This window comes from Triturus cristatus, chromosome 12 (assembly GCF_964204655.1).
Source record: "Triturus cristatus chromosome 12, aTriCri1.1, whole genome shotgun sequence".
Taxonomy (NCBI): domain Eukaryota; kingdom Metazoa; phylum Chordata; class Amphibia; order Caudata; family Salamandridae; genus Triturus; species Triturus cristatus.
In genome coordinates this window covers 32,665,657-32,686,740 of record NC_140595.1, presented here as the reverse complement: position 1 = coordinate 32,686,740, position 21,084 = coordinate 32,665,657, and the positions used below count along the sequence as shown (strand labels likewise).

The window sequence follows — 21,084 nt, the reverse complement described above, 5'->3', positions numbered from 1 at the left end:
ATAGGTCTTGCATTTAAGCGAGTTTGAGCTATTGACATTGCAAATGACAATGCCTTTTATTTTTGTTTTTTACAATGCCAATAGCTTAAACTCGCGGAAATGCGGAACCTATTGCATTGCAAATGCTTGTTGAGAGATGCCACGGGGCATCCTGAATGTAATCTGGATGCTGAAAAAATACTAAAGTAAAACATCAACAATTAATGAGCAAGTCACAATATAATCATTTTATGAAGGTTAAAGAAATAGAATTTCGGGTGGGAGAAGATATAAGAGTTAGGAAACCCAGGGATTCTTAGAAAGGAATATTTAAGTTTTCCCCATGAACACTGTGGTGCATGTTTCTTAGAATTCGGTTAAAGAAGAGGATGGTGGATGGCGGAACAAAAGGAATGTTACCAAAGTGAGGGGTGAAGGTGTAGTTACCAAGTACAAGGCTAGCTGCACTAGTAGCTGGAATTGTGATGTCACTGTCGCTCCCTCAGGACTTCAGTCTAATACTGTTGTTGAGTCAGAGGAACAAGACAACACTATTGGACTCACGGGCCCAAGTATTCGTGGTGAGTCCTCATGGAAAGTGGTCAAAGATTTCAAGCCAAGGTCTCTGGGTACCAAATCCAAGAGAGTGAGTTTTAGGCTTAAGTATTTTAATGATTATATTGTGGGGTGACCCATAACTTTTATTTTATCTGTATTTTCACCCAGGGCACCTGTGGTATAGTTATGTGTGTCTTTGCTTCGTATTTATGTCATGATTCATTATTGGCCAGCATTGGTATTCAGGACATTCTATAACCCTCTGTTGTAAGTGTCTTTTCTTTTGGTATTGATAAGATTCTAGGAAAGAATACAAGTGTGAAACAGCAAGAGATCACTGGGACTGAATGCGGTCTTCTTGGCTCAGTGATTCTGTATCCAGGTTTACTACATATGTACCAATAAAAGTTGTCATTGGTTTACTTCGCCTTGCCTACCCGCCTTCTTTACTTTATATTTGGCTATGTGGAGAAATTTTACGCACCTTCTTCACTTCAAGACCTTATTGCACTTGGATCGTCTGAAATCCGGCTCCCCCAGTGACGCGTTACCCCCCCACATCCTTAACCAGGTATTTGATTTGGTCGCTCCAGTTATTCTTGAGCAAGTTAATAACTCTGTTTCCTCTGGGATTGTCCCCTCCTTTTGGAAACAGGCCAGGGTTAGAGTCCTTCTGAAGAAGCCCACCTTGGATCCCGGAGTTCTTGCAAATTATCAACCTATTTCGTTACTACCTGGGATTGCCAAAATATGCGAAAGGTACGTTAATTTCGTTCTTTCTGCTTTTCTGGAAGAAAATCAGTGCCTACATCCCTCTCAAACTGGCTTTAGGCCCCAGCAGGGTACTGAAACTGCCCTGCTAGCGGTTGTTGAGTCCAGAAAAAGTTTAGCTGCCGGAGGCTCCGCTGCGATCATTTTACTTTATCTCAGCGCGGCCTTCGACACGGTCAATCACCAACTGCTGCTAGCAAGACTTCGAGAGAGTGGGGTGACTGGTATGTTACTCAAATGGCTTGAGCCCTTCCTTTCAGATCGCTCCTTTTTAGTATTTGAGAACAGTGCTGCCTCTAATTGGATGCCATTGCAGTGTGGGGTGCTGCAGGGCTCCTCTCTCGGCCCCACACTTTTTAATGTCTACATGCCTCCATTAGCTGAGATTGTCCAGCCGTTTGAGGTTAAGATCATCATGTACGCAGACGATACTCAGCTTATTGTGTCCCTCAACCTTCTAGATAATAATAAGTCCATCTTGGCTAACTGCCTGGAAAAAGTTTTGGAATGGATGGACTCCTCTTTCCTAAAGCTGAATGCGGCTAAAACAGAATTGATGTTTTACGGAAAAATTACCAGTTTGGAGATCAGCACTTTGCGGCCTAAATGTATGGGAGATATGCCTGCCCCCAAAGACCAAGTGAAAAGCCTTGGAGTCTGGCTGGACCATAACCTGAGTTTTAAGACGCAGGCGTCCAAAGTAGCAGGCTCCTGTTACGGCATTCTTAAAATGATTAGAAGGATTTTGCCCCTCCTGCCTTTTAATGCTAGGAAATTGTTGGTGCAAGCACTGATTTTATCGAGGCTTGATTATGCCAATGTGCTTTATTTGGGCTCCCCCCTGCTCGACGATACAAAAACTTCAAACGGTCCAAAACTGTGTGGCACGACTTCTTATGCAGGTTCATAACAGAGAATCTGCTGAACCGCACATTAAGGCACTGCACTGGCTGCCAGTTGATAAAAGAGTTCAATTTAAGGCCTTGTGTATCGCCCATAAATCACTGGCAGCTAGTTCTCCCCCGATTCTCCAATCTATCATTTCCCCATATGTCCCAAGAAGATCTCTTTGTTCTGAGTTTAAACATCTTGCCATTGTTCCCAAATTCAATCGAGCCCGGAGCGGAGGCCGTCTCTTTTCTGTCATTGCTGCAAAAAAATGGAATCAGTTGCCTGATGTTATTCGTCTTGAGGTCAATCATCTTCTATTCCGCAAGCATCTTAAAACCCTCCTGTTTTCTTGATCTCCTTTACACTTGCAGTTTGGGTTGTGTCTTTTAGTGCTGGGAGGCCTTTGGTAGCCTAGTGCTTTATAAGTGCTCTATTCATTCATTATTGCTTGATGTTCATATGCACTCAGCCTGAGTTTCCATATTTATTATATTATGTGCTGCTTTCAATTGTTAATATTGAAACACTTCTCTTTTTTTAATTGTAGTACTTGTTTATTATCTCACCTTAAACTCTACAACTATTTCTATACATTTTTGGTTCATTTTCCCCAGTTTATATTGTTATGCCTTTGTTGTCTTGACTAGTATATGGAATGTGTTAAAGGGCCGAAATATATGTTTTTTGTTATAAGGGGGGAGGTGTGTTGTGTATGGCAGGAGTGGAATGATGGGGTGATATAATGTGTAATTTTTGATGGTTGCCTGGTGCTGGAAGATTCCAGTTCAGGCAGTTGTTGTCAGTGGGTGGTTGAGACAGCAGGAGGGAGCGTTGGTGTGCTGTAGTTACTGAAGAATAGACTAGATTCGAACCAAGCTCGCACGTGTGGACTCTCCATCTCTTTTTAAGGTCGGGTAGGATGATGGTGGGGGGAGAGAACAAAAGGTACATTTCATACTTAAGCTTATTTAGGAATTTTTGCCTACTGCGACTGCAAAATCCGCTGAGTAGAATTACATCACATTAGGCCTAAAACAAGGATTTTACACGGAATATGGCCTTATTGTGGTTTGGTGTAAATAAAATCAGTGCTGGGTGGGCTTTGAAGAGTTACTCAATTGTGTAACCTGGCCACTAATTCACAAACAGTTCATGAATCCAAGTCCATGAACCTAAATGTTGCGAAATAACAGAATCCTATCGGATGAAGGTTAATTTTCTGCCTTACTCCACTGGAAGTTCATTGATCTAAAGGAGGCTCCCCCACTGATTCACTGGCTGAGAGAGGAACATTTCTGTTTCCTTGCCATTATACAACACAGGGCTTCGCAACAAGAAAAGAAATTAAAACAGGTATAAGAGAATAGAGGAGCATTCTTTGGCACCCAGGACATTATGCCGTTGATGGCGGATGAGGAGACAAAAAAGGACACGCAAGGCCCCAAAACAAAAGCAGAGTTTTTCAAGGCTCCATGGATCCTTGGTACAGTTTAAAGACCCCCTTGGTGGATATCTCCCCGCCCAAAAAAACACACGCACATTAGACCCTGTGTGAGAAAGTGGCTCTGTATATACTGGTCCCTAATAGGTACAGGGTGTACAGAGTCCACAGTCCCCCAGGGGCTGATAGAGGTCAAAGTTAGGTATGACCTTACTCTCTAAAGTGGTAGCTTGGTCGAGCAGTAAGGCAGTACCACAGGACAGTGTAAAGCATTTGTTGTACACACTCAGTCAGCAAATGGTCTCACACACTCAATAACTGAACTCTAGGCCAATGGTTTATATATATATAAAATATATGCTTGTTTTATTTTTAGATCCACAAAGGGAATAAAAATATACTTTCTCAGAATGAGAGGTTGAATATAAATACTTTTGCAATAAGCAATGGATTTTTGTAAATAGTCACAGTTGGTTGCAATAAACAATCCTATTTCCTAAACATAACAATGCATTGAGCTCAATGGTAAATTCAGGTTATTTGTAATAAATTACTTTTCAGATTACTTTTGGAATTCCAGGTCTGGCTCCTAGATCCAGCCCTGGGACAATATTCGGAATCAAGTGGTGGAATTCGACTTAATTGCTGTACTGATTTTTAAATAATATTTAGCTATTTCAAAAGTTGACACTTAGAAAATATTTCAAAGAAAACATTCAATGGATCTCTATGGCAAGAAATTCAAGTTGCAGGTAGAGTACTTTATCGTTACTTTTGTAATCCCGGTCCGAGTACCTAGACTCAGCACTGGGGTCTTTATCAGAAACAGGTAAGTAATCACGTTTGCAGAAATTGTACGATTTTAAAAGAATATTTCAAGATTGCAGAAATCAACACTTAGAAGAAATTTCACAGAAAAGCAGTCAATGGTTTCCTATGGAAGAAAAAGCAGTTGAAGGTAAGTGTAGTTGTGGGTACTTTTCAGAGTCAGTGCTGGGCACCAAGATCCAGCACTGGGAGCTCACCTAAGAGCAGGTGAGTAAATTCGTTTTTGGTACTCGGCTGATTTTTGGTGAATATTTTGAGTTTTGAAAAGTTCACACTTAGAAGAATTTCCAAGAAAAAGGCAGCCAATGTTACCCTATGAGGAAAATGAAGATCGCGGTTTAAGGGTAAGTTCTCGACTGGCAGAGTTGAAGTTCTGGGCATAGACTCAGGGGTCTCCCAGTGTCAGGTAGGTACAGTCAGTTCACCCTCAGCGGTTTCAGGACGGCCGGGTGCAGAGAGAGATAGGCCCAATGTTAGCCTATGAGGAATAGGGGGGCCTGGTTTGGTGGCTGCTGACTAGCAGGCCACGCGGCTGTGGGAGCTGGGCTCCTGGTCACTCACTCAGGGCAAGTGGGGAAGTAGGCTAGTGTAGAGATTGCACTGCCAGGGCCACTCGGGTGGCTGGGTGCAGGGTGCTTTTGAGCCGTCGGGCGCTCAATGGAAATCAATGGGAATGTTCCGGTTTGGAAAAAGGCTGCAAGCTCGGGGACGAGGATGCTTCAGGTGCCACCACCACTTCGAGAGGTAAGTTGGGTAGTTGTAGGTTAGGTGGGTACCCCGGGATTGGGCACAGGGGGCCGCAGGGCGCCGGGGTGCCTTTTGATGTCGGAAATCTTACCCTCTTGTTGATCGCGGTTGGGGTGGCACGCTGTTCTGAGCCTGCAGGCTTCTTCCGGAATGTCGAGGGGGGTCCTTGGGTGCCGGACTCGGGGTCACAGTCGCCGTGGGGTCGTCCTCAGGGTCTTTGTCCACTCCGGCACTGGCCAGGCTTGGCTGGTGCAGAGTGTGCTGGGTTCGCGGTTCCGGGCTGCTGCCAGGGGTTAGAGGTAGGTTTCTGAGTAGAGCCTCTACTCATGGGAGTCCCAGGGAATCAGAGTTCAAAGGTAGCCAGGTCCTCCGGGGTTTCTGAGGTTGCTGGCCACAAGAGATGCCGCGCTGGAGCAGGAGCAGGTTCGAGGGTCGACAGGCCGGTAGGGCTGGGGCCAAAGCAGTTGGTGTCTTCTTCTCTTTTTAGCAGCTGCAGGGCAGGTCTTTGTTCTTCTTGCTCTTCTTGTAGTTTTGAATCTGGGATCTGAGGAAGGAAGGTTCAGGGTGCCCCTATATACTAGATTTAGGGGCGTTACAGGTAGGTGAAGGTCAGGGACCAATGGGTCCTTGTCCTGGGGTGGGTACACCCCCTATCCTGCCCCTCTCCTGTAGGAGGGGGGCAGTAGCCTAATCCTGATAGGGTAGGGCCTCCCATCTTCAAGATGGCGAGAGCCCGGAGATGTGCTTCACCTCGCCTCCCCCACCTGAGGGGTGGGGTGGGCAGGCTGGCACATCCCCTGTCCTTGTATGGGGTTTCCGGCCAAGCTTCCCGCCAGAGTGGGGGGTTGCAGTGGCCTGGAGAAACTCCTAGAGGCGGCAGGCCTTTGAAGCTTCCCTTTGCTCATCCTGGGGGAGGAGATTTATCACCTCACCCAGGATGTGCATTGTTGCAGGCCCGGGAGAGCCGGGGCTCTCCCACCCAGGGGTCCAGCAACGTGTCTGCTGTGTGGCAGCCTGGGCAGCCTCAGAGCAGACGTGGATTGTAGGTTAGTTGTAAGGGGCCATCTCTAAGATGCCCTCTGGGGTGCTCGGTACATTAAATCTCACACTGGCATCAGTGTGGGTTTAATGTGCTGAGAAGTTTGATACCAAACTTCCCAGTCTTTAGTGTTGCCATTATGGTGCTGTGGAGCTCGTGTTTGACGAGCTCTCAGCACCATGTACTCTTAAATGGCAGCACTGCACTTACAGTGCCCGGGAATGGACCTGGGCTCCTGCTCCTGTGCCCACACCATGGGCATAAGGCACCCAGCCAGAGGGGCGACTGACATATGCCTTGGCAGTGTGGGTGTTGGGCATGGAACACAGAAATGTGTGCCATGTCGACTCTTCATGTTGTCCTGCACCCAGACACTCAGCCTGCAAAGGCAGTGTGTGTGTGTGTGTAAGGGTACAAGGCCCCTAAGGGTGGCACAATGAGTGCTGCAGCCCTTAGGGGCCTTCCCTGGTCACAAGGCCCTGGGTACCTAGGGTACCATTTACTAGGGGCTGACATGTGGCCAGGGTTTGCCAATTTGGAGTTTGTGTGTTTTAAGGAAGGAACATAGGCCCTGGGCACCTGATTGGCAGGAGTCCAGGGTACACTCAGTCAAAGTACATTCAGCAATTTAGCAAAAAGTGGGGGCATACCATGCAAGAAAGATGGCACTTTCTCACACCCTGCGGCTGTGAATGGCCAGAAGGCTGTGCACTGTATGTGGCAGAGCGTTGGGCTTAGGTTCAGGCCAGGTCTTGCAGACGAATCCCATTGCTTACTGCCAAAATCTGTCCTCAGTGAGAGTTGGGTGGCTGCAGGACAGCTGGGTGCGTAGCCTTGGGCACATTTACACTGACCAGATAATTTATAGGAATCGGTGTTGGGACATAAACCCTGGAAAGTTACCCCTCTTACAGGCATGGGAACGTTCCTTGTACTTCTGCACATGTGCAAAATGAGCGCACCCATCCCACAGTGTATTGCACCATTATTCATTTCAAAACGAGAGACTTCCATACAATGGCAAACAATGTAACGTAAAATTTAGAATTTCCTGGATGTCACATCGTGTGTGCATGCACGCTAGTACTGTATTCCCTTTGTTGGCATGGACATTCGCTGCGAACATAAGCATACATTTAACACAATGCATTCCAGGTCACTGTTATGAATGTGTGTGCTTGTTTCAATTCCGGAGGCACAATGGCCTTCGTAGAATGGAACTGTACAAAGGGAAATTGATGGATCGAGCTCCACTCTTTGTCTGCTTGATTGACATTTACTGAAAGGTTTCCCCAGCTGCCGGATGTGCTGCTTCAAGCTGCAGATCACCTGTGAATCGCCGAGTAGGATAGGATTGAAAAAAAGACTGCTTTGTGGAATTAAAGCAAATCAAAAAACAACTTTATGGGAGAGGGTGAAGGGGGATGGTGCCGGGATGAGAATTTGCCATTCTTTTTCAACGGAGATCATTCGAAAATTAAATTCCAAAAGCTAGAAAATATAATCGTACGGGGCAAGAAGGAATGCCGAGTGGGGGGAAGACGCGAGTGGTGCGCAAGTGCGCACACGCACGCAACGGCAAAAGTGAAAGCAGGCTGGCGAGTGGTGTGCGATGTGTGCGCACCATGACGAGAGAGGAAAGCCAGATGGCACCTCTGCTCGTTATTGTGCGCGTAACCGCACGATCTATGCCAGCCAAAAAGCTGTGGTAGCACTTTTAAAAGCCCACAAACTAAATGTCTCGCCAGAGCAGCGCAGGCGATTTTTTAAGAATATTTGTAGATTTCAAAACTCTACACTAAGAAACTTTTTGGAAGAAAATTGTCAATGTTATCCTATAGAGGAAAAACAGGTTATTCGTTCACAGGTAAGTTATCGACTGTGGGAGTTAAGGTTCTGGGTTAGACTCAGGGGTCACACAGGGTCAGTGATGCACTCTTGTTACACCCTCAGTGGCACTAGGGCGGCCGGGTGCAGAGTGCTGAGGCCCAGTGTTATCCAATGGGGGATAGGGGACCTCCGGTTGGTGGCTGCTGGCAAGCAGGCCACTGGGCTGTGGGAGCAAAGCTCCTGGACTTTAGCTTAGGGCAAATGGTGAAACAAAGTAGCACCAAAGGTGCACCCACAGCAGCACTAGGGGGGCCGGGTGCAAGGTGCTGTTGCGACGTCGGGCATCCTGTTTTCAATGGTGAATCTCCGGTTTGCAAAAGCACTGCAGGCAGGGAGACGAAGGACTTCTGAGTGCGACCACCACTTCGAGAGGTAAGTTGGGAAGTTAGGGGTTGGTTAGGCACCATTGGTTTGGGCACACAAGGCCGTGGGGCGTCGGGTTCAGGGGTGCCTTTTGGGGTCGGATCTTCTTACCAGCTCCGGATCTCGGGTCAGGATCGCCGGGGTGACCTCCTCGTGGTGTTTTCCACTGTAGCTCGGACCGTGTTCGGCGGTTGCAGAGTGGGCTGGATTCGCAGTCTCCTGCTGCTGCCAGAGGTTACAGTTGAACAAATCCAGTGTTCACAGGAGAAGCAGTCTTTGGAAGTGAAGGCAGGCATGTCCTCCGGGTTTTTTGAGGTTGCTGGCTGCAGGATACACCGGGATTTCGCAGGAGCATGTTCGAGGGAAGACAGGCCTGTAGGGCTGTGGCCAAGTCAGGGGGCGTCTTCCTCTTGTTAGCTGGCTGCACGGCTGTTCGGTCCTTCTTCTTTTCTTGTGGTTGCTGGATCTGAGGAAGCATGGTTCAGCGTGCCCCCGAAATACAGGTAGGTAAAGAGCAGGGACCAATGGGTCCCCTCCCTGGGGTGGGTACACCCCCTATAGTGCCACCCTCCAGTGGGAGGAGGGCAGGAGCCTGTCCCTGGTTGGTTGAGTCCCCCCAACCTCAAGATGGCGGGGACTCAGAGTTCTGCTTCACCTCGTCTCCCCCACCAGAGGGGTGGAGTTGGCAGAGGTGGGCACACCTCTTTCCCTCACTTGTATTTCCCGCCGGTTATCCCGCCCAAAGTGGGGGGGTAGAACCAGTTGTGACCAGTTGCCACAAAGAAGGCATGCCATTGAAGCTTCCCCTTCGTGAACCCTGCCCATCCTGGGGGTTGAGACTTGGCACCTCATCCCAGGATGTGCATTGTTTCAGGCTGAGAGCAGCAGGCTCTCGACCCAGGGGTACAGAAACATGTCTGTTGGTGGCAGCCTAAGCAGCCACTCAGTCGGGACACTAGAAGTTGGTTGAGTTTCAGGGGGCATCTCTAAGATGCCCTCTGTCGTGCATTTTACATTAAATCCCACACTGGCATCAGTGTGGGTTTAATGTGCTGGTAAGTTTGATACTAAACTTCCCAGTTTTCAGTGTAGCCATTATGGTGCTGTGGAGTTTGTAATGACAAACTCCCAGCACCATATACTCTTAATGGCAGCACTGCATTTACAATGCCCAGGAATGGACTTGAGCACTGTAGGGGTACAGGGCTCATGCACCTGTTCCCCTTACCACTGGCATATTGCACCCAGCTAGATGGGTGACTGATCAATGCCAGGGCAGTGGTTTGTTGGCATGGCACACAGGGATGTGTGACATGTCGACTCTTCACTTTGTTCTGCAACAAGACACGCAGCCTGCAAAGCAGCGTGTGAGTGAAAAGGTGCAGGGTCTCTAAGGGTGGCACAATAAGTGCTGCAGCCCTTAGGGGCCTTCTCTGGTCACAGTGCCCTGGGTAGCTGTGGTACGATTTACCAGGGGCCTACCTGTGGCCAGGGATGCCAATTGGGTTTGGGCTTCAATGCAATTTTAGGGAAGGAACATAGGCCCTGTGTACCTGATTAGAAGGAGCCCAGGGCACACTCAGTCAAAGAACATCACCAATTCAGCAAAAAGTGGGGGCAACCATGCAGAAAGAGGGCACTTTCTAATTATCCCATATAGAGGATGAACAAAGGAGGGCTACGATGGATCCTTGGGGTACCCCAAGTCTAACTGGGGATGCATTGAATAATGCACCACCCATTTTGATTCATTATGGTCAATTATGTAGAAAAGAGGTGAACCAATTTAGCATGTTTCCGACATTCCTATTCTGTTTTCTAGTAACTTCAAAAGGGTGTCTGGTTGACTGTGCCGAACGCGGAGGACAAGATATGGAGGATCAATAGGCACGAGTCGTTTCGGTCCAGGACATTGAGAGCACCATGATTGTGTAGGATGGCAGTAGTATTGCTGTAAACTGATATGGAGCCCAAATGAAACTTGTCGAGCAGGCTAAACTGTTCAATGCGTCATCATAAGACTGTTGTGAACAAATTTTTCCAGCAACTTCGTGAGGAGAGGGATGCCAGATACTATGAGAAAGTTATTTAGGTTTCTCTGGACTGTGACAGCTTTTCAGTAAAGGTGTTACTGGTCTGTAGGAAGCTGGCTCTTTAAGTAGTGTACCAAAATGAGGTGCACTGTGTAGAGAGTCCAGGTATTCCTTACTTGTGTACAGGGGCTTGCTTTAACAATCCCAAGGTGCTCTATTTATGGTAGTGTGGTCGAGCACCCCCAGGATTATCAGAGAGGAGTGTTAGGCATTTGTTGCAGAGAATCAATAAATGAGACACTCTCTCAAAGAAATATAACACCAGTTTATAGATATGACACAGATTTCTATATTAATTTATACACCAAGATCTTCTAGATCAGGTAAGTACTTTTCGAGTTGATGATTTTCAGAAACATAGATAATACAGCTGTCATATTTGAGACATGAGCCTCGAATGTAGTAATGTTATGCTATGGGAGAAACATCCACTGCATAGGGTCACTTGCAAATGACTTACAAGACAAGGTAAGTAGGGGCCACAGTCCAAGAAAGCGCCAAGGGTTCAGGTTTACTTGCCCTGGGGTGTCTGAGTGCAGAGGTGCTTTCAGGGGTGGTAGTCTCAAGCCCTACGCGTTGCAGTCAATAGGGAACAGTACCTGCAAAGAAAGGCTGAAAGGGGGAATGGGGGTACCAGTCTGGCAGAACCCAAAGGAGGGCTTGGCTCTTGAAGGTCTTAAGACCACAGAGACACCGTCTGTTTCAATCGACTTGGGCGCATAGGTGTTTTGTCCGGTGGGTTGGTGAGTTTGAAGCTCTGTTTGCGGAGCACCAGCAGAAAAGGAAGAAGAAAGACAGCAAGACAACTTTTGGTGTGGAGCTGCGGTCTGTTGGAGTCCCCTGACGTGCAGGTCAGTTTTGGCAGTGGTGGTGTTCGGATTGAACACAAACAAGCCTTGGTGCTTGCAACAGGCTCCAGTACCCAGAGTGTTAGCGCGGGGAGCCTACGGTGTGGATCAGCATCTTGAAGACTGGATGGGTTGATGGGGCTGGCCTCTTGGACACCCCATGACCTCCTCCTTGGCTCCTGCTGCATCTGTGGACCTGGTGATCTGCCTTTCAGTGAACCAGAGTACGCGATCGGTGCCTGCAGGCAAATGGCTCCTCCACTTCAAGGAAAATGCTGCCTGGGTGGTAAAGTGCTGGCAGCTCTCCAAGGCTTTTAGAGGATTCATAGCTGCAGGACGAGTCTGGTCTTTGCAATTGTCAAGACAGGAGCAGGCAGGCAGGGTTTGGTGCTAAGTTCACAGCTAGTCCGTAGTTCTTGCGTTCTTCTTTGTCCTTCCTCTTCTTCAGTCAGGCAAATCTACATTCCTGGTGTCAGGGGGCCAACTAAATACTGAATTTAGGGGCATTAAGGGGAGTGAAGAGTAGTAGCCAATGGGCTACTTACCCTTGAGGTCACAACACCCACTATATGGCCACTTCTTATGGAGAGCGGGCACAACCCTGTTCCAGAGTTCCCAATTCCACCAAAAACAAGATGGTGGAACCCTTCTTTCATGGAGCATGTCAGGCAGCCCACGTTAGGGATGTGACTAGCCTGGTGGTGAAACACGCCTACTTGCATAGCTGATTTCCCACCTGTCATGGTGCCAAATGGGCCTCAGGGCAGGTGGAGGTATCTTCCATGTCTGGAAGGAAGCCGGGTTTGCATACCAGAGGCGGCAAGGGCTTTGAAGCCCCTGGCCTTGATATGCAAAATCACTAGCCATCCTGCTGAGGAGGTGTGACCACTTTCCACCTGAGCAGGCATTGCTTCTGGCCTCAGAGAGCGTATACTATCACCTGCAGGAGGTCAGAAACTGGTCTGTGGTGGCAGGCTGGTCAATGCTAGTCAGCCAGTGGTAGGTTTTTTAAGAGGCCCCTCTAAGGTGCCCTATGGGTGCACGTCATAAGCAATCTTGTACTCACAACAGTACAGATTTATTAAGACAAGGTGTTTGATATCAAACATCATAGGTTTCAATTAAGCAATCATGTAGCTGGGGAACTCGTATCCAGTGCCCAGTACATATGCAGATCTGCCCTCACATAATATAATGCACCCTGCCTTAGGGCTACAAGGCAGGGTGATTTACATATGTTGCATGCAGTGACTTTGGCATGGCACACAGGGAGTGTGCCATGTCGTGTTTTTATTCATGGTTTGCACCATGACAAGCAGTCTGCAATGCAAGTTGGTCGTCCACCCGGAACTGCTTTGTGCGGTCCAGATAAAAGGAGAGCGCACGTTTTGGGTCCAGACGGTGGAGCCTCTCTTCCTCTTTGGAAGGATGCGGAAAGAAGGTGGGCAAGGTGACAGACTGCCCAAGATGAAAGGGGGTCACCACTTTCGGAAGAAAGGAGGGACGAGGCCGAAGGACAACCTTGTCCGGATGAACAGAGAGAAAAGGAGGCTTTGAAGATAAAGCCTGGAGCTCACTCACCCGTCTAGCCGAGGTGATGGCTACCAGAAAAGCAGTCTTAAGCGTCAGCAGACGAAGAGGACAATTATGAAGAGGCTCAAAGGGAGCGCACATTAGAAATGTGAGAACAAGATTCAAGTCCCACTGAGGCATTACAAAAGGGACAGGAGGGAACGTGTGAGTAATGCCTTTTAGAAAGGGTGTAACGACAGGGGACTTGAAAAGAGAAGGCTGATCAGGAAGCCGCAAGAAGGCAGAGATGGCAGCAAGATAACCTTTCAAGGTGCCCAGGGCAGAGCCCTGCCGGGCCAAAGAAAGAAGAAAGAGGAGAACCTCAGAAAGAGGGGCGGAAAGGGGATCCACAGCCTTTGCTGTGCACCATGCCACAAATTTGTTCCACCGGTGGAGCCTCTCTTTCTCCTTCGAAGGATGTGGAGGCGGAAAGAAGGTGGGCAACGTGACAGACTGCCCGATGTGAAAGGCAGTCACCACTTTCGGAAGAAAGGAAGGACGAGTCCGGATGAACAGAAAGAAAGGGAGGCTTAGAAGATAGAGCCTGGAGCTCACTCACCCGCCTAGCCGAGGTGATGGCTACCAAGAAAGCAGTTTTAAGAGTCAGAAGCCGAAGGGGGCAATTATGAAGAGGCTCAAAGGGAGCGCACATTAGATATGTCAAGACCAGGTTCAAATCCCACTGAGGCATACGAAAGGGACAGGAGGAAACAGGTGAGTAATGCCTTTGAAGAAGCGAGAAACAACAGGGGATTTGAAAAGAGAAGGCTGATCAGGAAGCCGTAAGAAGGCAGAAATAGCCGCAAGATAACCTTTAAGAGTGCCCAGAGCAGAGCCCTGCTGGGCCAAAGAAGAAAGAAGACAGAGAAGAACCTCAGAAAGAGGGGAGGAAAGGGGATCCACAGCCTTTGCTGTGCACCATGCCACAAATTTGTTCCACCTGCAGGCGTATACCGATTTTGTGGAGGGACGCCTGGCTGCCAGAATAACATCACAGACTTCAGGAGGCAAGTCAACTGTCGCCGCTCAATTTCCACGCATGGAGGTGGAGACTGGACAGGTTCGGGTGGAGGACCATCCCCTGCTGCTGCGACAGAAGTTCCTCCTGAAGAGGCAGGCGTATCGGGGGATCGATCGACAGACTGAGTAGCTCGAGATACCAGTACCTTCGTGCCCAATCCAGAGCCACCAAGATGACTTTGGCCCGGTCGCACCTGATCTTCGTCAGCACTCTGGGCAGAAGTGGTATAGGTGGAAAGGCGTACAACAGACCGCAACTCCACTCGCGACGAAAGGCGTCCCCGAGCGAGTGCTGCCTTGGAAACTCAAACGCGCAGAACTACTGACATTGCGCGTTCTCTTCGGTGGCAAATAAATCTAACCAAGGCTCTCCCCACTGCCGAAAGAGGCCTTGCACCACGTCAGAGTTGAGACGCCACTCGTGATCCATCATGCACCAGCGGCTGAGTTCGTCTGCTCTGGCGTTCAGAGAGCCCGCCAGATGTTGAACCACCAGGGTGACGCCCTGGTGTTCCAGCCACGTCCAGAGGCGCAGAGCCTCCTGACAAAGGGTCCACGACCCCACCCCGCCCTGTTTGTTGCAATACCACATGGCGGTGGTGTTGTCCGTGAACACCTGCACGACACTTCCCCTGACAGAGGGAAAGAAGGCTTTCATTGCAAGTCGGATCGCTCTCAAGTCCAACAGGTTGATGTGGAGACGAGACTCCGCCGGAGACCAGAGGCCTCTGATCTCCGCCTCTCCCATATGGCCACCCCATCCCAGGAGGGACGCATCCGTCACTACGACATGCTCTGGTTGGGGAAGGGAGAGGCTCTTGCCCTTGACCCAATCGCGGTCCGTGAGCCACCACCGCAACTGCCGTGCAGTGCCCTCCGAGATCAAGACATGGTCGGACAGGTTGCCGTGATGCTGGGCCCACTGAAACTTCAGGTCCCACTGCAGAGCCCACATGTGCCGCCTGGCGTGATGCACTAGTAGGATGCAGGAGGCCATCAGCCCCAGAAGCCGCAACACTAGCCTGACCGAAACCCAGGATAGAGGCCGAAAGATGGGAATCAGGGCCTGAATATCCCGGACCCGCTGTTCCGGCGGATAGACCCGGAACTGCGCCGAATCGAGAACCGCTCCGATGAAGAGGAGCTTCTGAGAGGGACTCAAGTGTGACTTCGGCACGTTGATGGAAAATCCCAGCAAATGCAGGAGATCCGCCGTAGTCTGGAGGTGGGAGACGACTGTCTGGGGCGAGCCCGCCTTCAACAACCAGTCGTCGAGATAGGGGAAGACTGGAACCCCTGATCTGCGCAGATGAGCTGCGACCACCGCCATCACTTTCGTGAACACCCGAGGGGCACTGGTGAGGCCGAAGGGGAGCACGGTAAACTGAAAGTGCTCTTGGCCCACCGTGAACCGCAGGTAACGCCGGTGGGCCGGCAGGACGGGGATGTGGAAGTATGCGTCCTGCAAGTCCAACGCTACCATCCAGTCTCCAGGGTCTAGGGCAGCTAGAATTTGAGCCAAAGTTAACATCTTGAACCTTTCCTTCCGGAGGAAGGCATTGACGTTCCGGAGGTCCAAGATAGGGCGTAGGCCTCCTTTGCCCTTCTTGGGAACCAGAAAGTAGTGGGAATAACAACCATGACCTACTTCTGGGCTCGGAACGCGCTCGACGGCCCCCTTGGCCAAGAGGGCCGAAACTTCCTCGTGGAGAAGATTCAAATGATCCCCCGAGATACGGTGGTGCTGCGGTGGCATGGCTGGAGGGGTCGTCTCGAAGGGGAGGGAGTAGCCCCTTCGGACGATTTGCAGCACCCATCTGTCCGATGTGATGGACCGCCAGTGGAGCAGGTGATGGCGAACTCTGCTGCCCACTGGCGTGGAATGGGCCTGAAAGCTCGGACTAGGAAGGCTTTGAGGCGGATGCTGCCGGGGTGGAGGTGGGCTGACCGCGTCGTCCTCCAGAACTGCCTCGGCGGAAACCACGTCCGCGACCACGCGCAGGTTGGTTCTGCGGCTGGTGGCTAGGCGCACGTGAGGAGGCACCCCTTCCTTGGCCACGAAAGGGGCGAAAGGCGTAAGTTTGCGACCGCGGGGCCGAGAGGCCCAAGGACTTGGCCGTAGCCCGGGAGTCCTTAAAGCGATTCAGCGCACTGTCCGCTTTCTCGCCGAAAAGGCGAGTGCCATCAAAGGGCATGTCCATGAGGGTGCTCTGGACATCGCCCGAAAAGGACGTGGACCGCAGCCAGGCGTGACGTCTAAGCGCCACTGAGGTAGAAATCGCCCTACCCAGCGAGTCCGTAGTGTCAAGCCCACATGTCGTGCTGCATCCCTCCCATCGGCCAGAGCCTGGGTAAGTCGTGTCTGGACCTCCTCCGGACACAGGGGCAGCACGTCCTCCACCGTATCCCACAGAGAGTGGGAATAACGGTCCAAGAGGCAGGCGGTGTTCAAAGACCGCAGACCCAAGCTAAGGGAGGAGAACAGCTTCTTGCCTAACTGTTCCAGCCTCTTGGAATCCCGGTCCGGCGGAGCGGTCGGGAAGGAGGATTGGGAGGTAGAGGCCTGGATAACCAGGCTCTCGGGGGTAGGGTGTTGGGACAGGAAACTGGGGTCGCCCGGAGCAGGGCGGTGGCGCCTGGCGACGTTCCTATCCACAGGAGGAACTGTGGAGGGCTTGGACCAGGTGCCCTGCAGAACGTCAGTGAGGGCCTCATTGAATGGCAGCAGAGGCTCAGTGGAGCTTGCTGCAGACTGAAGCACCTCAGTGAGGACGTTAGTCCTCACAGCCACGGCAGGTAGCTCGAGCCCAAGGGCCGCGGCCGCCTTGCGCAGCACCACAGAGAAAGCAGCACCCTCCTCCGAAGCCACAGTCGGAGGAGAGATGAATCCAGTGTCCGGAGAGGTATCCAGACCACTGGCCTCCCCCAGTTCATCTGCCCAGTCCTGTGACAGTTGAGCCGAGCGGCCATAGGATCCTCGGATCCCTCCCAGTTGTCCCCATCATCCGATTCCTGGTATGCAGGAGGAAGGATCGGAGCCGGGCGATAGACAAAATGTGTCTCCAGCGGCGCCGAACGCGGCGTCCATCGACGCCGTATCGGCGCCGGGCCCGGACCGGGGCTCGACGCTGAGCGGAGTCGAAGGTGGTACCGGTGTCAACGCCGGCGAAGGAGGCGTGACGAGGTCGACCGGCGTCGGCGGGGACTTGGGAACGGGTCCCTCGGGCTCATGCGGCGTCGAGGCCGGTGCCGTCAACGGCGCCGGGGCCGGAGCCGCCGGCAGGTAAGGTTGCCCAGTCGGGTCCGCGGGGCCCGAAGGCGCGCCAGCGGGCGTCGACGGCGGAGTCAGGCTCCTCATGGCCGAGAGGAAGGCACTGACTTTCGCTGGCGTCGCGTCAGTCCCAGGGACCGGTGGGTATGGGACTTGCGCGGCGCCTGCGGCTCCGCCGGAGCCGCGGAGGTGGAACCACCCTGACCCTCGGCCGAGTCGCGCGAGAGGGGAGTCCGAAGAGCGGTGTCGCCTCTTGGACTTCTTGGAGTGCTGCGACTTACGAAGACTTGGATCCCGACGACCGATGACGACGTCGGCTGCGGCTCCGCGACCGATCCTTGGACCTCCTCCTGGACCGGGATCGAGAGGGGCGCGGAGCCGAGTGGCGAATCTCGAGAAGCTTACGGGACCGCTCCCGTCTAGCCTTCGAGGTCAGGGCCTTGCAGTCCGAACACGACTCCGCGTCGTGGTCGAGGCCCAAGCAGTAAAGGCACCGGCGGTGATGGTCCGTAACCGACATCAAGCGGCTACAGTCAGCACAGGCTTTAAAACCAGGCATCCTACCAGCACCGGAGTCGAGACAAGATCAAAAAGGATCGAAAAAGTTAGTCAAAAAATGACTAAAGGGGTAGCTCTCCCGGATCTGCGCTTACTGGCGCGGAAAAAAGAAGAACTGACGTCAGCGCGCGAGGGCGGCGTCTAAGTACTCCGACGACGTCATTCCGGCGCACGACGCCGACGACGGACGCGGAGCCGCAGACGACGCCTAGCGACGCGCAAGGGGTATTGCTGACGAAAAATCTTCCGGATCCAGTCTGACGCCTGGGGATATTCTAAGGTGAGGAATCTAACTAACGTGTTTCTTTCAGATGCGGGGCTTCAACCTCTATTATGTTAGTCATTGTAATGCTCCGTTAGTTCTAGTACATCCCATATTTATTCTGGGGGTGTAAGGTTTCTCTGAAAAAGAGAGGAAAGATTATTCCAGTATATGTTTCTGGTACCTTCGGTCCAATGCCTAGGTTTGACCCTCTGGCCACATGATTTCTGTACGCAAGCTGCGATTTAGAATGTGAAGAAGGGATGGTCTGACCAGTTACATGGGTTAATCGAGTCGATGCTCAGAGTTCTTGCCTTGGATATGATTAGGTGGAGGGTCGTTCCTTTGGTGTGTGTCGTTTCTGTACAGGCGTGCACAAGGTTTTTGATCTTTGAGAAAGTTTGTTAGAGTGGTAACTTGCAAGTCATCCACATCATTCCACTGAAGGTTGAAATACCCAAAAAAGATCACGTTCAGGTGGTGCAGATCATGCTCTGTGACTGTTCCCATTATTTACTATATGTACAGCTGGTTGTCTCCTGGAGGGTGGCAGAAGAGGTGAAATTTAGCAAGAGAACTGGCTGTCATGAAGATTTCAACACCCATGTGTTGACTGGAGGATATTTTCTCCAATGGAAATAGCTTACCTGCAGGGAGATAATCTAAAATGGTGGTCATATAGTTGGCCATTGAGGGCTTGCGGCCAACATCACAGCAAGTCATCAGACTTCCACCTATGGCGGACATTCAAATTTCAGGAAATAAGATACAAATGTGAACTCAGTCACTACAAAGAGGAATGATGCACAGCATGCGAGTCTAGAGGTGGTTTGCTGTATAAACATTTTTGAATAAAAATCTACTCATTTTGAAATCTGGGATAAATTGTTTGAATGCACGGAGAGAAAGGGCAATATACATTATCCTCTCATCCCACTTCCATTACCTTATTGAAAAGAAACTCATCCAGGTGTTTGAGTTCGTTGGAGTTAGTGATCTCTCCATGGAGCGAGGCATTCCACTTTTCAGAAACTGTGGTGGCTTCGCTGATCTTGATAGAGGGATTGCGTTTTACTTTAGCATTAACATCTTTCCTCCCTTGATCTACGGCTTGGACGCGGTTTTGATGTCCAGACCCTGCTTTAGGTGGAGAGGAAAAGGAGCAGAGAACATACCAAATGAAAGTTACTTCAACCCATAGCATCAGGCTGTGTTGTGCGCAAATTTAGGATTTTAATGATGCTCGTCTAAGTAATTATGCAATTAGGACACCTTGTCTTTGGCAATGTGAATGATGACTGCACCTACAGAGAGAAAATCCAGTGTGGAACTAGTGCTAGTTCAAATGCATAGAGCCAAAGTGGCACTGCCCAATGTGATAAGAAAAAAAGCACCATATCATTCTACAACAACCACCTCTCCATCATCTAACATGTTCGGCAGCCCCCCCACCTCAAAACAAACCCATAAATACCCACTGCAAAAGTGCCTAGAATCCGGAGCACAGTGAACAAAGCACAACAACTCTGACCTACTACTACATGCCTCGTCCATAAATGCACCTTACAGCGGTACAGCATAAGATTCTGCTCCACCTCGGTTGAGAACAAAAGATAAATCCATCGGCATGAAACACCTACTATTCTATCGCCACCTGTCACCAAATGGGAGGTAAGCGGATACTGCAATAACAGAGGCATCACTCAAGAGACTTACTTTCCTCCTCTCTCCTACACAGCATCAACAGTATAGACCGTCCACCCCAATGGTGGAAGAGCTGTTCATTCTCAGCTACATATATGAAGTTTCCTTCTAAATCACACCCTTCTACCAAGGCTGAGTAGAAGGTCATAAAAGCGCTCAAGCACAATGCAGTGTAATTCTACTGGACGAACCCCCAAGATCAGCTCACCCAACCCACATAAAGCCTTCACCGAATCACTGGCGCCTGGGTACTGCAAACCCAGCCATTCAATAATGAAGCACTGCAGAAGGTAGTGAATACAAATGCAACTAGGACAGCAGCATAAAAAGACTCTGATTTAGTGATCATGCAGGGTTCCAACCCCTTTTAAAATATCCCTCACCGTGGGTACGAAAATTGCAACGAGAAGAAACGGTACTAGCCCTTTAATAGAAGCACGTGCAGAGTGGTGGCAGCAGATAAACTGGTAGGCCGACCACAGCCCTCACAGGTGTGCCATGAACTCCCAGCTTCTCTAGAACCCATCTCCATAAAAGCCTGAAACATCTAGAGAAGGAGAACACTCGTGTTTGTAATAGTTCTAAGCACTGCCAGGTTATAACCAACCTGAATTTATGACGAAAACACTAATACATGTAGCAGAAATACCCTGCCTGCACAGGAAACACCTTCATAACAGACAAAGCACAGGTGTGGGTGGCATGAAAAAAGAGCCTACAGAGAAACCAACTTGGTTAAAGAAGAAGCAACTACTGATGTGCCGCAATCACGAGACCTACCGAGGATACACCTTCTTTAAAGACTAAAACGGACAAGTGCAGTACAAACACCCAACATCCAGAGGACTAACGTTTGTAACAGACCAAGGCACCTTAAAAGTGTGCCATTAACACTCGGTCTGCACAAGGACCCTCCATCGTAACAGACCGAAGCACCAACAGGAGCAACAACAACATTCAGCCTGCAAAAGACCTACCTTCGTTCTTCTTATTCCCCGTGGTATCAGATGCAGCATGAGGAAAGCTAACTACCTCCCTGCCTTCCGGAGTCTGGATATTGTCTTTCGAGGTTCTCTTTTCGGGCTTCTTTCCTCGAAATCTGAAAAAAGATCTGGAAAGACACAAAGAAGAAAAGGTATAAAATCGAATACTCATAACCACTAATTCTATATGAGGTCACAAGATACTCACAGCAATGCAAGCTGCAGCATTCAGACCTGCCATCCTACATGCATGAACACACCTTTGC

General features: G+C 50.2%; 1 protein-coding gene across 13 annotated transcripts in view; it reads right to left on the bottom strand.

Moving 5' to 3' along the window:
* The window catches only part of LOC146772312 (unconventional myosin-IXb-like), a 373,359-nt gene that overhangs the window by 81,256 nt on the left and 271,019 nt on the right, over positions 1-21,084 (bottom strand). For 8 of the 13 annotated variants that reach the window (XM_085638103.1, XM_085638105.1, XM_085638107.1 and 5 more), the window contains 2 exons: positions 20,813-20,946; positions 19,078-19,271 (listed from right to left, as the gene is read on the bottom strand). In XM_085638103.1, the coding sequence (XP_085494229.1) occupies positions 19,078-19,271; positions 20,813-20,946 (328 nt within the window). The remainder of the gene's footprint in view (positions 1-19,077; positions 19,272-20,812; positions 20,947-21,084) is intronic. The other 5 variants (XM_085638104.1, XM_085638108.1, XM_085638112.1 and 2 more) reach the window with 1 other exon arrangement.